Source organism: Ictalurus furcatus, chromosome 15 (genome assembly GCF_023375685.1).
Source record: "Ictalurus furcatus strain D&B chromosome 15, Billie_1.0, whole genome shotgun sequence".
NCBI classification, from domain to species: Eukaryota; Metazoa; Chordata; class Actinopteri; order Siluriformes; family Ictaluridae; genus Ictalurus; species Ictalurus furcatus.
In genome coordinates, this window is record NC_071269.1 from 10,658,829 (window position 1) to 10,676,465 (window position 17,637).

General features: G+C 39.7%; 1 protein-coding gene across 9 annotated transcripts; it reads right to left on the bottom strand.

The window, feature by feature from the left end:
* Positions 1–563: 563 nt before the first annotated feature.
* Positions 564–17,219, bottom strand: prkcbp1l (protein kinase C binding protein 1, like). 9 transcript variants are annotated; one of them, XM_053643721.1, is made up of 20 exons: positions 16,786–17,219; positions 12,700–12,770; positions 12,204–12,364; positions 10,523–10,666; positions 9,968–10,081; positions 9,598–9,690; positions 9,389–9,476; positions 9,259–9,314; positions 9,071–9,148; positions 8,825–8,940; positions 8,152–8,609; positions 7,919–8,026; positions 7,527–7,673; positions 6,922–7,440; positions 6,426–6,836; positions 2,714–2,844; positions 2,517–2,597; positions 2,284–2,362; positions 1,954–2,193; positions 564–936 (listed from the first exon to the last, which is right to left on the bottom strand). In XM_053643721.1, the coding sequence occupies exons 1-20, from the start codon at positions 16,797–16,799 to the stop codon at positions 758–760; spliced, it is 3,288 nt and encodes a 1,095-aa protein (XP_053499696.1). In that variant the 5' UTR covers positions 16,800–17,219; the 3' UTR covers positions 564–757. The 9 variants fall into 9 exon arrangements, with proteins under 9 accessions (XP_053499696.1, XP_053499700.1, XP_053499699.1 ...); XM_053643725.1 differs by having other exon boundaries at positions 2,729–2,844; positions 16,786–17,218; XM_053643724.1 differs by having other exon boundaries at positions 2,729–2,844; positions 10,523–10,744; positions 16,786–17,218.
* Positions 17,220–17,637: the final 418 nt, after the last annotated feature.

Below are 17,637 nucleotides of genomic sequence, written 5' to 3' on the forward strand. Positions count from 1 at the left end.
GTAAACAAGTGAAGACCTGAAGTGAAATACAAATACAACATAGATCAACTCTGCTTTTGTCAGCTTTAAATCAAGCAATATCTGCAGGATGAATGACCTCAGTAAGATGGCTACATAGAATGTCTTTGATGGGTCATGTAGTGAGAATCAAACCTTAAACATGTTGTGAATTAATAAATCCCACTGTTTCAAAAGATCCACCATAAAAATAATAATAATAATAATAACAATAATAATAATAATAATAAAGTAACCATCTCTCTGGAGGCACCGGTAAGTGCAGCGGGTACATAAAAAAAAACAAAAAACCAACAGACAAATTAATTTGATCTGCACTGTATAAAACACAAGTGTGTGTGTAAAGTAAAAAAAATAAAAATACAGTATTACATAAGCATATTTTATATGAAAGGGTCAGACTTTGTACAAATGAATTTTATGTAGTCTAAAAACATTAAATGCCTTAGAAATGTGTATATATATGTATGTATGTATATATATATATATATATATATATATATATATATATATATATATATATATAAAAATAAATGAACCATTTTCTTACATCCTCAGGGTGTAGTGAACTGGGCAGGTGAGGAGCACAAGTTTAATATGTCTTTGCTTTGAGCTTTGAGAAGAAGAAGAAGAAGAAGAAGAAGAAGTAGAAAAAGCAGAAGAAGAAAGCACAACTTGCAGACCCCAGTCCAAAAGCATCCAGGTTGGTGACCATGGAGAAATGATAGAGAAGTTCTGGTTAGGACACTGAAACTGTGGCGCTTGCTTTAGTGTTGTCTGCTTTGGGTGAAGGAGTTTTGTGTGTTGGTGAACTTTTGCTGGCAGGAGATGAATGCTGGGCTTTGGGTGATTGTCCTGAGGTTTTTGGTACTGGAACTGCAGAGGCCTCCTCCTCTGGCTCTTGCTGAGATGCTGTGGCTAGAAAGAAAAAACAAAACAAGTTAAATGCTTCATTAGAATGTTTGCGAGTGCTGAATGTATATGTGGAGAGATGAGTGGTTTTGCAGTCAGTGAGTTGTAAGCATGTTGTTATTGTGAATGCTTTACAATACAGCAATTCCCTTGCATTTATATTCATTCATCCCTTCATTTATCTTCAGTAGCGACTTTATCTTGGTCAGAGCCATAGTGGATTCATTGCCAGGTCATTGTAAGGCACTGTGCACACACATTCACACCTATGAGCAATTTAGGGGAATCCGGAGAAACTCATGTGGGCACATGGAGAACATGTGAAATGCCACACAGACGTTAAACCAAGGTCAGGATTGTACCTGGGACCTGAGCTGTGAGGCAGCAATGTTACCTACTGCACCCCCATGCCACACTTGCATTAATAATTTTGTTTCAATTTATGAGCTTTGTCTCATTCTTTAAATATGTCGCACACTATATGGCCAAAAGTATGTGAACACCTGACCGATAACACCCATATATGCTTTCTTAATATCCCATTCCAGAATTAGTCCCTGTTTTGGTGCACACACTGTTCCAGTTCATACCAAAGGTATCGAATGGGGTTGAGGTCAGGACCTTGGCAAACCATGTCTTATGGAGCTCACTTTGTGTACAGGGACATAGTGGAACAGGCTTGGGCCTGTTAGTTCCACTGAAGGGAAATTTGAATTCTACAGCATACGAAGTCATCCTATACAATTGTTTGCTTTCAACTTTTTTGGAAGGCCCACATATGATAGTCATATGTCCACAAACTTTTGCCCATATAGTGTATATGCTCCATTGGTAATTTGGGATAATTATTAGTAATAATTATTAATTAAGGAATGAAGAAAACCAATTTGTTAAGGTTATTATTTAGAACAATAAAGCAATCATTTTGTAATAATATCCTGTACTGTTAGAAAAGGATAGGCAATTATTGTGATATTGTTTAGCACAAGATCAGCACATGTCTGGTACATGTCTCTCTCATACCTGACTGCGTGCAGGATTTCATGTGTTCGGGCCAGTGCGCTTGTTGGCAGGGATAATCACAGTAGCTGGTATTCCAACAGCAGTAGAAAATGGCCTCCTTCTTACAGTTGGCACACCACTGCTTCTTCTTCGTTTCGTCCACAGCCTGCTGTTTCTCCACCTCCATCTGCTTCTTTACCTCTGAAACGAGCCTCTCCCTCTCTTGCTCCAAACTCTGCCTCATCTCTGCCATAGTCAGTTCTACATGCAGATATACAGCACAATCATGTACCGTCAACATAGTGAATGTACAGACTAATGCAGTTAAACATGTTTGCAAGGACAAAATACCCAGATTATGTTTCATCTCTGAAAGCTCTTGCTGATGCAACCACTGGAGCTTCTCAATCTCGATCCTTAACCTCCGTATCTGATTCACAGAATTAATGTAAAACGGGTCATTAGTGAAGAACAATGACTATTATTTGACTGTATGGAAAAACAAAGCTGTATTCAGCAGTGTACAGTGATGCAAAAAACTTCACAAAACCATCAAAAGAGACGTGCGTATCAATAAGGCCAACCTCAGCAACAGTGTTTCCTGTTGTGCTTTTGGAAAGGTCGTTGTATATCTCAGTCATTGTTCCTTTAATAGCATCCATTATCTACAAAGAAAAAAAGCATGACTTTAGCTTTAATTTAGATGTCAGTAACTGTAACTGCTGAAAAATAAACAAACATTTCATGCTGGCTGTGTATTTGGGCTGTTATGTTTACTTACATTGTGTTTACTTACTTTAGAGGTGTACTTGGCAATGTCAGCTGCTACATCAGCAGAGGCAGGTGGGGTGAGGAAGTCCCCAGTCAAGACTGAACTAGAGGACCCAGACAAGGGCTCCTTTTGCTGGACAGCTGGTTAAAAACACAAATCAAATGAGAGAGAGAGAGAGAGAGAGAGAGAGAGAGAGAGAGAGAGAGAGAGAGACAGAGAGTATGAGTGATCGAGAGAAAAAGTACCCTACATAAAGTATTTACATTGGCATACTGACATGTTCCTACACTGACCTGCCTAATCTAATTCCCATGGAAAATAGCGTTTCTGATCCTTGGACTGTGTTCAGAAAGAATATTAGCAACACAAAGAGTTCTCCCAAGTGGCACATGACATTCCTAATTAAGAGTTTCTCCTTAAAACCCATTCACAAAACTGCTGAGAGGAACTTTCAGTAAGAAATTTCTAGATAAGAAGGAAGCCTAGGTCGATATGCCTTCATTTTTATCAGTGATGTGGTCGTAGATTGTGCAGTAACCTCAAATGAAACATGCCCATAAAAATTAAATAAATTAAAGAAAATGAAACTGCTGCTGATTTCATACTTGAAAAATATATATATAATAATCATATCCACATGTGAAGTATATTTTTAGCAAACTGTCAAGGTATTGAGTTACATAGTCCCCAGTAGCAGACCACACTGTAGTGCATTTATGGCTTTTAAGTTTGTAGAGGAAAACAAACATATTCGACCCGTCAGCCTTTAGATTTTTTTTCCACATAGTATGAAGTCAAGCGCACTTTCATTTTCTTTTTGTAATCATAATATGACGTTTTCATTCCCAAGTTTATTGTGAAGACCTCAACCTAAACCAATCACTGTAGATATTGAGTAATGACATCATTGACTACGTGTACATGGACAGCAATAATCTAATTATTGACCGTATTCTGAATAAGACAATATTGTGATTAAGGTGTTTTAGAATATTCCTTTCATGTTCCTGTTTTACATGTTATAATATAGAACATAGAGCGATTAACGGCACACGTCATTATGTCCCCATGCCACGCCGTCCGACGTTCCCTCCAGAATTTCACGTATCAACATACAGTTCGTCTTCGTTATGGTACCGTATACAGTTTTGGGTGTTTTTATTTAAAATTTTTATGAAAGCTTCAAGTGCAGTTAATTATTATTATTAGTAGGTAAGTACGCGGTTTCGGATGCAGCCGTGGACTCTTGTTTGCCGTCAAACGGATGAGCACTGCCGTGTGTGTTCGTGTCCTGTCACAAAATGCGGTGAAAACTCTCACACGACGTTAATAGTGTGATTAAGGTGTGTACATGTCTGTAATGCACTTCTATAATGCGACTAAAATAGGAATACTCCACAGGTCTTAATTCGATTTATGTTTACTTCGAGTATGACTTTAGCCGGATTAAGGTCATCAATAATCGCTGTTTACATGTTAGTGTCTTAATCAGAGTATCGTCTTAATCAGATTAATATCGGAATACTGTTGTCCCTGTAAATGTACTGATTGTCAGTAGCAACTACTGAATAGCAAAAGCAGTCTGGAGAGCAATTTTTTAAGCCCTGTTCACACCGGGACGATTTGTCAGTGTGAAAAACTGTCTGTTTAACGCCCCAATGGCTGTAAAAGAGTGTTCACAACCAGGCGTAAAAACACGTGGCGTCAAAGCGTCAAATCTTTTAATGTCGAGGAGTTAATTTTTTTGGACGCGCCACGTGAAAAACTAGCCGACCAATGAGATTCGCGCTTTTGTTCACATGCCCGGAGCCGCTGAAGTTACGTAAAAGTATGACTTGATGGCGCTCAAGTACACAACTGTCTTAGCGACAAAGAAGATGCCAGCACCCTCCATTTAATGATAGAGTGCACAAGTGACATAGCTGAAGTAAAATCCTTCTGCCTACACACATAAACAAGGTGTCCTTTGAAAGCACCAGATTCAGATTTACACACTAAATACTATATACACACGTGTATTTATTAGTACTTATTATGCTGTGGCTATTTTTTTTTTGACGACACTGAAATGCAAGAATATATTCTAAATGATCAATTTAATTCTTTCAGTGTTTTTTTTCTACACTAAATAGCATTGTTTGTTTCTTTATCTCTTCCCTACAAATGATACTCCGCTGATTGTTAGTCCATTGTAATACGTAATATATATAAGTATTCTTGACCTCTTATTCAAATAGCTAAGTGCCCCATTATTGTGTCATTGTATACAGTTATGCAAGAGAATCGTCATTATCATATTGACCAAAAAAAAAAAGAAAAAGAAAAAAAAAGACTATTCATATTCAACACTTCATCAAAGTGCAGGAATATTAATTTTTTTTTGGCAAAACAATAATTGCCTTATACCCAAACACTCAAAAACAATGCTATTAAAAAAAAAAAAAACATAATTTGGGTCTTCCCATAAGCTTGTGAATGCTATTGCTGTGACTTTGAATCAATTACATTTAAAAATAGTGTATTGTTTAAAATGAGAACTTTATGGATTTAGCTTTAAATAAGTATTTGTTGCAGTGGCCAAATCACCAAATACCTTACATTTCACAAAAGTGCATACGTGCTTTAGCGTGTTTGTAAAAAGTGTGTGAACAGATTATAGACGTCAATACTGGCTCTCTTCTACTTCTCAGTGATAAGCGGGTGTCAGAAACGGAAAGTTGTGCAGCGCCACCTTATGTATTGGATTATTTCTGTTTTTCAATTAGCACCATCTACAGTCAGGGAGTGAATCTGCACTTTCATTCAGCGCGTGGCCCGAGTTTAACAGCTGGGTGTGAGCACACACAAAAAAATACTCAGCGAAAAAGAGTCCGTTGTGAACAGACCCTTAATCAAAATGCTAACTTTTTAAAGTTCGTTGACATTAAATATATTAAAACACACGAACACGATTGCACCATTTAGATTGCTCACGATTCAGTCATCAGTGACTTCTCTGGACTACCCCTCAGGTTTCATTTAGGATCTGCTTTTAGTGCTAAAATGCTAACATTTCTCAATTAGTCTTAAACTGAAAATATTTTAGATGTCTTAATATTGGGATTAACACAACAATTTTTAAGATTTACTACTAAATCAGCCAATTAAGGGATACTTAAAATTCTTTATGGCTCCTGTCCTTGTATGTACTGTAAAAATTAGAGGTCTACTTAAGACCTAAAATATTCTTAGAAAAAGGCTTAAAGTAATGATCTGTTATACTGTATAACTTCTCAGAACCAATCTTAGAGAGAATTAGGAGTTAATCCTAGGAGTAAATAAAGTGAATGAAAGTTCCATCACTGTAACTTGATCAAGGACACCCCATGACCCCATGTCTGTAGTACCTGCTTTGAACCTGCTATTAGTGTTAATAATATTTTTAAAAAAGCTTTATAAATGACAAAAGAAGTTTTACTTATTAGATTAACACTCCCATTTTAAAGCGTTTCCCCTGAATCAGCTAGTTAGGAGCTACTTTTAGCCTTAAAATTCTATGTGAAAGTGTTGTCTGATTTCTTAGAATTTTCTGGAACTTCTTACATCTTATACACCAACCCTGATCTCCAGTGTATCTTATAGCTCTTCACTGTCAACATGACATGTATAAACATGAAGTGTTTACTTTAGGGTTTGTGCTACAGACTTTTTAGTCTCAGGTGGAAGTGGAAGTTTCAGTCACCTTTAACAGACTGCCTAGTCTGGTAGCGGGTGCTGGCATTGCTGGAAGCCACTGGGCTTTGAGACTGTGAGCCATGTTGCTGCTTCTGAACCTTCTGCACGTGCCACTTTGGAGAGGACGTCTGGATCTTATTCCCAGTCTGGTTCCAAACCACTGATGTCTGACCAGACTGTGCTGTCTCCTTGGGCAGCAGAGGGCGCTGTTTCTTTACCACAGTGGACATGGAGGAATTTGTTGCTGAAGTGGTTCCTGGTACAGAGGTGGTGCTGGTGGAGGTGACGGGTGGGGCAGAGGTGGTGTTTGGTGGCTTTAAGACTGGCTGGGTTGAATCTCTTGTGCTGGGGTTGGAGGATGAAGCAGGGGGTACTGTGGATGGAGAGGCTGACGGGCTGGCAGTGGCCAGAGCCTTTCCTGAGAAGGGATATAGAGATATATGAAATCAATTGCTCAAAACACACACACACACACACACACACACTTAGAAAAAAGACAGCACCTTCAGTTTTGACGGCTGCATTGGCTTTGGTTATAGAGTTGGAGATTGTTGAAGCCTCTCTCTTTGGTTTCTTCCTCTCTTTGCCTCCCTGCTCCTCACCAAGGTCTATCACAAGTTCTCTTTCCGAGTCTGAATCTGCATCCACAACTCCAGCCTTTCCTTCATGCCCAGCTGAAGGCCTCTCTCTCTGTGACTGCGTCTGCTGGTTTGCCCTAGGCTTTTCCTGGGCTTCCTTCTCTGAAACGCCGCTGGCTCTCTTTTTTAGCGGCGGTTCCGAGGCCACCTTCTCGGTCACATTTTGAGACTGGTTCTTATTGCTTTGTGGTTGTGAAGATGTAGGTCTGGGTCTTTTTTTGTTTTTAAAGACAGCATCCTCATGGTCTTCATTCTTCATTGCGTTTTTCAGCTCCTGCTCCTCTTCACTCGCATACTCGCTGTCACTGGAGTCAGACTTGTCAGAATCATCAGAGTCACTGTGATCCACGCCTTGGTACACATCCTCAGAGATTTCATTGATGCCTATATGCAGTATAAGGAGACAGTTACATCATTTATGTACCTCTAAGAATGAATGTGTTGTATATGATGTGCTACATGTGAAATACCTAGTTGGGCCTTGCAGCTCTCTATGGTCTTATCTAGACTTCTGGTGGGTTTCTTTGGGGAGGTAAGGAGTACAGATGGGCTTTGCTGCTGCTGTTGAAGTACAGTCTCACTCAGCTCCTTTAGGTCCATTTCTGCCTTAATGCGGTCTGAGAGCACATCCAATAATCATCCCCATTTTGCAATAGCAAGCCCCTAATAAAATTGCTAGAGGATTTTGCTAAAGGACATTGATGATCTTTTGACATTTCTCAATTCAAATTTATTTGTGTAGAGGTTTTTACAGTACACATTGCCACAAACAAGCTTTACTGAAATCTGGGTTCATAAGCTGACAAAGTGAAAAACATCAATGACATGACTGGACATACAAAGCCATTTTTGTAAAGCTCACCAAGATTTAGGTTGAGGATGCTGGCTGTATGCTGCATTCTCTCCTGTTTAACAGGTGTTGGTGGGATGGGTTTTGGACTACCTGTGGTCTTCAGACATGCTGGTGATGCTGTAGCAAAAAATTAAGTGTCTGTTAATATTCCATATAAAAAGTATTGAGTGCAGGAGATAGTGACATCAGTCTATTAAGCAACAACATAAGATGATCTATAAGAACACTGTAGGGCTGTCTACCTGTGCAGTCCATAGAGTCTTCCCCTGTACTGCAGTGGCTAGATGGGATTCTTGTTCCTTTTTCTGATGCATCCTGCTCAAGGTCTGACCCTGTATGGACTGAGGAATTGGTGCTCATTGGAGACCTGGGAATGTCACTCATCCTCTGTCCCACACTCTTGCCCAGGGGTGCCCTGGGAGATGCAGTCATGTCAAAGTTTAACTTGATCTTGTCCTGTTTCTCTTGCATAACTGTACCTTTCCTGGGGTTACTTGGGTCCAGCAACATCTGGAACAGGTTGTTGGGTGTATATGCTGTTCTGAATGGGGCATAATTAAACACGCCATGTTTCTTGCGTACATTTTCCACATAAACTTCCATCTCTTGCATTGCACTGTTGAAGATGCTCTTCGTCTTCTTCACAGAGAAGGGAATCTCTTTTGACATGAGGTAGCAGTTGTTAATGGGCACCCAGGCTCTGAAAAAAAAAAGATAACTCAATGTAATGACAATATATAAAACTAATCCTAGGCTTAATTTCTTTTCAGAGACATTTACACTCAACAACCACTGTCACTGTCTAAGCTTATAACATTATGTTTAGTAAACTGGACATGCAAATGTAGTTCAGTCTTGTCAAATGAGTTGAAATCATGTGTGAATTTGCCTCTGCAGTAAATACTGCAAGCTCACCTGTCATGTTGGCCAAAGAAGCGAGCATCTACCTGGCCATCTTTGTCTCTCAGTGCTTTAGCAGGCCAGAACGGAAAACCTTTCAGCTTAGCCCACACCAGTGGATGGGGTTGAGACTGCATACAACAAAACAAGCAATTGTATCTGATCATGCATTCAGTATTAAATTGCCCATTACCTCAAGTTCAAGAATGTTAAATGTTGTAGGTATTTGTGCAAAAAGATATCAGAGTCTGATCTACTCACACATGGTTCACAAAACCAGTTGTCTCTCTTTTGACAAGCAGACAGGTAGCATTCTGGACAAACTTCAATTTCATTCATCTGGAGATGGAAACCAGACAAGGTCTCTCACTGCAAGTATTGTGATCTTCCCTAAACAACTACACTTTAAATAACGTTTTACTATACCAGTCCCTAAGTATGAAACTCACCTCATGTTCACAGATCTTGACAATAACCTTTGCTGTTGCAGTAAGTTTATGATTCCCTGCACAAGACCCACAAACAGTCAAATACAAACCACATCGTGTTTTAACTCAAACATTTTAAATGGTAACTAACCTCCATTATAAATAATACAGTTGTGTAAAATCCATTTAGCGTCTGCCAAAAATGCCTCGGTGCAGCCATACATCTTCTTTTTGATATTCTGTGGACAAAGCACTGTTCAAGTCTTCTGGGGGTAAGTCATTCAGAGCATCTTCTCAAAATCATTTTTTTTTTTGCCTATTGCAAGAATGCAATCAAAAGCAGAACTCGTTTTGAGTTACCTTCTCTAAGGTGCATAGGTCCATGGGGTTGAAGATATACTCTGCATAGTCAGGATGCTGCTCCAGAGACACTGGTTTCTGAAATGGCTCTGTCTACACAATGTGAAAGTTGGGAATGATTATTAACTACATATGATCTGGGAAGGTCTAGTAATCCCAGACCTAAAATGATTCTATTCATGGGTTAAAATAATATAATAACAATGGAGATTGCCAAATGGCAATAGGTTTTATTAAGGCCTGAGACACGGATAAATGCCAACCCCTGTACCACAAACACAAATGCTATATTATTCAAAACAAGCACTTAGCCATGGCAAAAGGTACGCCACCATTTTAAATCAAGTAAGAAAAATTTTAAAAATATTACCCCTGGCTGCTTCATTTTCTGCAGGGCAAACTTCAACAGGTAGGATAGCTGTTCCAAATTCAGCATGGTCATGGCTTTGCTTTGAGTCTCAATGCATTCTGCTACTGTTATTTTCTGAAACAAACAAGAGTTTGTAATATAGCAGCATGGTAACTAAGCTTTCCTCGACTCAAAAGCATGGGATCTACTGCATTTTAGATTAACAAGGGTTTGCAGTGTGAACCATATACCATGTTTAATAGCATATTGTAGGGTTGACACATATTTAATTTTAAGCTGGAAAAAAACCAAAAACTATTTCACTGATGCAAAGTAGAGGTAGGAATGCAAGTTTATGATTTTTATAATCTCTTTAGCAAATTTCTCCCTGACTAAATATCCACTGCATAGGACCTGGCTGGGGGGTGGGGGGTTAATTGACCATAGCAGTTCTTAACATGCTTTGAATGTTTACAACCAGAAAAGGTGCACAAATGTCCTTGGAAATACCACTGTTGAATGCTACATTATAGGCCTTCCTCCACACCCTACATCTCACACTCATCTAGCAGTTACCTCACACTCTGGACAGAACCAGTCGCCTTCAGGCTCGGCAGCCAGTTTGAGGCACTTGGCATGGTACACACGTGGGCAGAGCTCACAGCAGAGCACCTGGCCCTCACGGTGGCACATCCAGCAGTAGAAATCATTCCTCCCATCCTGTGGCACAACATCAACAGGGTCTGCGGTGAGTGCAGGCTGCTTGACATAGTAAAAGGGACCATGTCTTAGCTCACACTGAAATGCAGGCAAGAGAGACAGAAGCTGCGGTCAAAAACACACACCATGGCACTGCAGGCAAGAGGAGCAGCAAGGCTTTGCAAAAGTCAACACAGCACAACCACAGGACCTCTCTAAATGTAGTGGGCAAAAGCAAGGGTAGGTAACCTTCATGCTGGAGAGATGTAAGATGGATTTTGCTCAAGCCCTTGAAGGGTAATGTGAGAGTATTGAGAACAGCACAGGCTCAGAACACAATTCTGCCTCTCCAGGAGGAGGGTTGATTACTGATTCACAAAGCCACAGATACCAAGCACAGATACTGATTGCAGGGCTAACAGGGCAGAACAATTGCAATCAATCTGCAAAAGACAATGCACACTCAAAAATGTTAACTAAGATTAATTAAGTTTATAATTATAAGAATCATTTTAATATTGTGAAGTTTGTATATTAGAAATGGCTCTTGAATATGTGGAAACAGTGCATTTTTAAAGAAATGTAATATTAAAATTATGCATTTTAGTAGCGTTAAAAGTAATGAAATTAGTTAGTTATAGAATGTATTTGGCAGTTTCACAGCCATCAAAGAAATGGAAATTCTTTAAAAGACAGAAAAAATAACTATAGTTTATCCTTTCAATTTTTCCCTTTGGGAGAATCTTTAAAGGTTCTTTGTAGAATTCGCCTAGAAAGTATTTTTCTGTCAGAAAGTGTATCAAATAGAACCTGTTTAAGAAGTTATAAATCCTTAACTACTCAGAAATCCATTCGGGATTTATTTTTTTAAGAGTGTAATTCTGCAGTTCTGTATTTGGTATCGTGCATGGAGATTATAAAAGCTATAACCCGAATTCCAAGGCATCAATATAAGCAATACAGCACACAGGATTTATTCAAGCCCCAGGAATTCTAGTAATAGTTAGGATCTACTGCAAAGGCAAACTGAGTGTCTATACCTACATAGGCTTAAGCTAGATAGAACAAAGGTCAACATGTTGAGTCATGGAGGGCCGGATTCCAGCACAATTCGGTGATTTCACAGCTCTAAGACACCTCCTATGCCTATTAACTGGGGGTTAAGTCAGGTCTTTTAGAAATCACTAAACTGTGTTGGACCGCACACACTTCTATGATGAAACTGATGACCCTTGAGCTAAACTGTGCAAATCAAAAGATAATACAGGGCTAAATTCTACTACAATTGTAGTATGCCATGGAATTGACCATGGCATTTAGAGGAGAGCTTTCCCAAGCTATAATAAAATGACAGCAGCACAACTATTTCACATGGGTTGCTAAACAATAATGTAAAAGTACATAAAAGAGATTTGCTTACACACTCTGGGTGCAAGAGTTGCTTCTCAAGATGCATAAACAAATTCAAACAAACTATCTTGCTGAATTACAATTCATTAAGCTTTTCACATTTATCATATTTGAATGAAAGAAACAAGGTCTTAGGATAGGGTCCTACCTGATCTTTATTGTTGCCCGTGACTAAGCCAGGTTTCTTTTTCTTTTTAACACCACTGGGAGATGTGTCAGATGGTGAATGGCCATTAGAGGAGTGAGGGGGACTGGGTGCTTTCCGCTTTTGACTAGCCATTGTTGTTTCTGCTGATCCTAGATCAGGAACTGTGCATAAAATGATACAGACATCTTTAAAGATGATGACAGTTGACAAGGCAGAGAGAGAGGGAGAGAGAGAGAGAGAGAGAGAGAATCTCTCAGTTCACCCTCTCAGGCCTATCTGTACAACCTTATTAGACTGAAACTGACTCAGTCTTGCATGGAACAAAACATGCAAATTTTTTATCCTTCATTAGTATTAATCTATCTCTGTCAGGGAAGGTTATGCCACACCTATTCCAGAAAAAAACACCCAAAGGCAGTAGTAAAATTGACTAAAATAAACTACAGACTGACACACCATTCTGATATCCCACTGACATATCAAATATCTACCTTACCTTTTGGTGGTACTGATACCTCCATCCCTTCGACCACATCAGACACTGTCTTGATCTCCTCCCCAGCCAAGCTGATGTAAGAGAAGATCGAAACACAAGGGAGAAGAAAGCAATGTAAATGTGGGAGTCTCATAAGGTTTGCTTCTGAGATAGAAACCTTAGGTGATGCAATCAAATCCCAAGAGTTTTACTGTTTTTGTTCGCTGCAGCATAGCCAGTCCATCTCACACTAGAACTAGTACTCAAAGTGGCATCTTTAAACGTGACTGGGCATGAACATCACCATATATGAGAGCTGCTTCATCATTTTTTTGTCTGTTTTACTGGATTATGATTAGAGATAGTGAGCTGATGTTACATGCTATTCTCTGGTGACCAATACTTGTCTCCTCTGTGCCAAAAGTTTTCATGAGGATTACCTTTGAGCAAGGCCAGCCACAAGGGTTGAAACGTCTCCTAGCCAACATGTAGTGCAAAATATTTCTTATAAACACCTTAGTCCCTTCAGATAAACAACGACTAAGAGGTTTTGACTGACATTAATGACAGTCTCCTAAATTCAGACAGGATAATGCTGACTAGCTCCTGTCAGTCACTTTTATTGGGCCATAATCTTCACTTTACCTCCAAATACTGCTTGATTCATTTCAAACCTGTTGAGTCAGTTTTAAAGTAGGGCTTGGTTATATCCCAGAAAGCACTTTTTGTTATTCTATTAAAAAGAGGAGGGAAAAGAGATGTGATGTTGTAGCAATTGTGGCAGATATGCTCGGTCATTGTTAGCCTTGTTCACCCACCACAGGAAAATCCACTGAGGTCAGATCAACAAATACCAACTTAACCACAGAGGGAGGAGATGGCAGAAGGTAAAGAAAAGAATGTATTGTTAAAAAAAAGAAACAGAAGGAGGAACTGGATCAGAAGGCAGCTAAAGGCTTAAGGCCTAGGGTACTGATGGAAATCCTTCTTATTCTCGTCTTATCATTAGTACAACTACTAAAATGACTGAAAATGAAATGCACCCCCCCTCCCAATCACTTTATTTACTGATCAGAACGTATAAGCTGTAATGAACATGAGTCTTAAAGTCTGTAGGTGTCCGTTCTTCTTAGCCAGATAACCCAGCATTTAAAAACATCCTGCTCAAGTATGAGAAAGTGCGTCATGAAGTCTTGATGGAATGCGAGTCTGTGTCAACATGTTCCCTTTGTTTTAACACCTTGTATAGCAGCAAATGCCCAAGAGAATCTGAAGTGTATTTAGGCATCTCAGTCATCATTCATGCAGCTATTACATTCCAGTAGACAACAGACTAATGGAAAAGGTCAACTGAGTTGACAAGGCAAATCAGGCATAATGCATTACCCATGCCAAGGAGTAAAACTCACCTGATCACTAGCAGGCCTCAACTGTCCAGTTGTTGTGTAACGTGTTCTGCCAGATAATAGTACTACCAACAAAGTTGGATTTTGTTGGTGTAGTGTGTGTTTATCACAAAATGTGATCCTAAAATGTCTGAGTGTAAAAAATTCATGTCTTGGCAAATCCTGAAGGCTAGCCTATAATACGCCTGGTAGGAGTGCCATCAATATTTCACATGTGGCCAATGGCACCGTGTTTGCAGCCCAACCTTTTTCCATCAAGATTTTCACTCCCTTCTTGAGAAAAGTGTGACGTGGTCAGAAAGTCCACCAGGTCTGCCACCAGGATGGCTAACGGAAGGACCTAGAAGAAGATTTTTGTCAAACAGGAAACCCAGTCCTGGAACTGATCCACAGGCTTGTTAAGGACATGTTCATAGTCGAGAACCGAAACGCCACATGGCCTTCATTCAGTGACCTCCACCAATGGAATACACAAAAAAGGGCAAGATCTTCTAGAATGTTCTATGGAGCCAAACGCCTACTCTCATGTCAATAAAGGCCATCCGATCTGCTAGCCCGTCACAGAGAAGAAATGGGGAGAAAGGCAGCTGTGAATGTGGAGATAACTGGTCAGAGAATGAGTGAGCCAAGGTCTTTTTTTTTCCCCCTCTCTCTTTCTCCGTTTCTCGCTCTGTCTGCACACAGGAAATGAGAAAGGCTGCTGCTTCCCCTCCCCCAGCGCTATGCTGAACATCCCCTCCCCCTTCCCTCAAGGCCTGATCCTGCACGTCCACGCCACACGAGCTTTACTGTAAACAGGCAGCATGAAAAGCCGTCAATACAGGCAACAATCATGAGCTATGCCAAACAAACAATATGAAGCAGCTGAAAAGCTAATTTGTGAGTGAATCTTTTGGTGGTTGGATAAACTATAACCTGAATGCTCTCACAAAACCCATTTTGAGTAATATGAAGAGAACCTAATGCATGGCAGAAACAAATGAGAGCTGTATATAAAAGCTAATCAGAGAATACAACTACCCTATTATTTTTTATATTTTGTACCCATTTCCTTTTCACAATGAAACACATTACAACCCCAGCTATGGTTTGTTTCCTCTATAGACAAAACCACTAAAAATCAGTTTCCTTGCGAGAAGCAAGACACACAACATCTGCTGTCCCAGTCTGCACAGTAGAAAAATCTCAAACTACACTACACATTTAAACAACACTTGATTTGTGATCAGTTTGTATGAAGAACAAATGTCTTTGAATAAACCAGGAAAACAGCACAGAAATTACCAGAAAATGCACAATCATACCTTTTCTTAATGAACAAAACAGACAAATTCTTCATTTGATGACCTTTGCACTGGAATCATGGGTGGTTGTGAAATTTTCCACAACATGCCTTTCTATCTGCTGCTCAGGTTGTGTCTCCCTCTACAACTGGCCAAGAAACTTGCATAAGACTGGCTGATTGGTCGGTGGGGTAGATGGCATTCTATTGCCTATTTATCGTTCATTCTCCCATATAAGAACCAGCAGAAATGCACTGATTCCATGGAGAAGATAAAGTCATGATCAAAGACAGTTTATCCACATAAACTAAAGCTCATTTCAGTCATATATCTGAGGATTACATTTCTTCTCGGAAAGAACAAAAGGGTACTGAGAACCAACTGTGGTGTCCTGTGGATTTCCACAGTTAAAACAAAGGCTTTAAGAAAATATGTCTTACTGCCTTGTTATAATTAAAATATATAATTATAAAAGGACAAAATCTTCATGAAGGACAGATTATCCAGTCAAATTCAGCAACTATTTGCTGTTGGGTTAAGGTACTGTGTCTATATAATAAACCGATCCATATAATACCATCTACATAATGTTGACTCTCTGCTCTATTCAAATAGACCAGTGAGTATGTCATGGTTTAGTCTGTTAGGTTGCTGAAGTGAGAATGTGTCATTATAACTGACCCACCCATATGGCTGTTTGTGACAGATGCTGAAAATAGAGAACACAGTGTTCATTATGTGCTCTGGGAGAAAGAAATAATCATTTATATTTTCATACATTCTTTTCATAATACAAATATCCACCACAACGACGTCATTATCAACTACGCTGTTCTATCATAACATGTATAAAATGCATTTTGTAAAATTGCTGATTAGAAAAATTAAATTTGCAGAAGATTGGCAACAATAACAGCTTCTGTTTAATGTGCCACCATTTTCTGTGCCAGGCTCAACGGCATACATGCAGACAAAGGGCCAGGCAGTCAGCTTACAAAAGATACACCATTCAGTCTCCCCTCCCCCATACTACAATCCCATTCTCTCCATGTTACGATGGGGGGCAAACAGGGGAAAACAGGGCCTTACTCCAGCCCAAGTTCCATGGCAGCACAACATTTGACTGCCATTTGCCATTTCAGAAATGAGTAATGGCTGCCTGAGTTTGCTTTGTAGTCATGTGACATGCCCTGGCCAAAGCTCAGGACACTGAAGAGAGAAAAGCCTGTTTTTCATCCTTAGGCCACCTCCTCCTCCTCCTCCCCTCTTTCATTCCCTCCCCCTTTTGCCCTGTTTTCAGTGTGAGAGGCCTTGCCAGGCCTTTACTGTAGACTGAAAATAAGTGAAAATGAACAGTGTTAACAGTCAATGGAAGTAGTGAAAGGACAGCATAGAGGAGAATAAAACAGAAAGCTTACCTCTGTGGCTGCATGGCTGAAAAGTGTAATGTCAATACTTATGAAACATGGAAGACAGTCTCAGCCTTTAGACAAGGGAGGGCTCGCCTCTGAACACTCAGCGCTGGAGGCCTGTGTGTGATCAGAGGCGCGCCGTGACTGGCTACCCTCCCACTGACAGCATGTAAAGCCACAGCTGATTGGTCAAATGGCTTCCTGAGTAATTATCTTTGTTCAGCATTGCCAGGAGCACTCCACAGGAGTAAGACCACAGGGAAAGAGACGACTAGGCCTCATTTGTTCAAAAATGCACACTGAAAAGAGTAGCTATGAAACAAAACTGACAATGTACAATCAAGAGACATGAGATGAAATGTACTGCACCAGAAGCACTGAAGAAAACACTTGTATTATTACTGAGCACAATGGTGGCTATAAATGTTTGAGAAATCCCCTAAAATGAACACACCCCATGTCTTCTAAGAAACTGGAGACATTCCTGTAGTGATATAGAGAATGTGCACCAGGTAAACACTTGTCTGTAGTTCACCAAAGGCAACTAGCACAAATTATTCTAATGTTCCTCTAATATACTTTACACATATTATGTATAAACTAGCTGTAAAATCTACATTACCTGTAAAATTCAGCTTAATGCCTTGTTTTAGCTACATACATTTTTGATTTGTTGAAATGATGGATTGCATACAATTCTATGATTTCTATTTCATGCCTTGTTTATGGGTGTGCCTGTAAGAAAACATCAACCCTAACCAGGAAGAGGGGCATGGGCACTGAGATCACAAGCTCTGAGAGGTTCACCTCTCCTGAATTATTGACAACTTTTACATGGTACCATCAAGCTTCACAAAT

Bases quoted from the DNA above. Each gene is read 5' to 3' on its own strand.
- prkcbp1l (XM_053643716.1), bottom strand. From the start codon at position 15,423: ATGAAGAATTTGTCTGTTTTGTTCATTAAGAAAAG. The intron at 12,771-15,388 runs GTATGATTGTGC...CTCTTACATCAG, and splicing joins GTTTTGTTCATTAAGAAAAG to CTTGGCTGGGGAGGAGATCA. The intron at 2,598-2,713 runs GTAAGTAAACAT...TTTTCTTTGTAG, and splicing joins CTAAAGTAAGTAAACACAAT to ATAATGGATGCTATTAAAGG.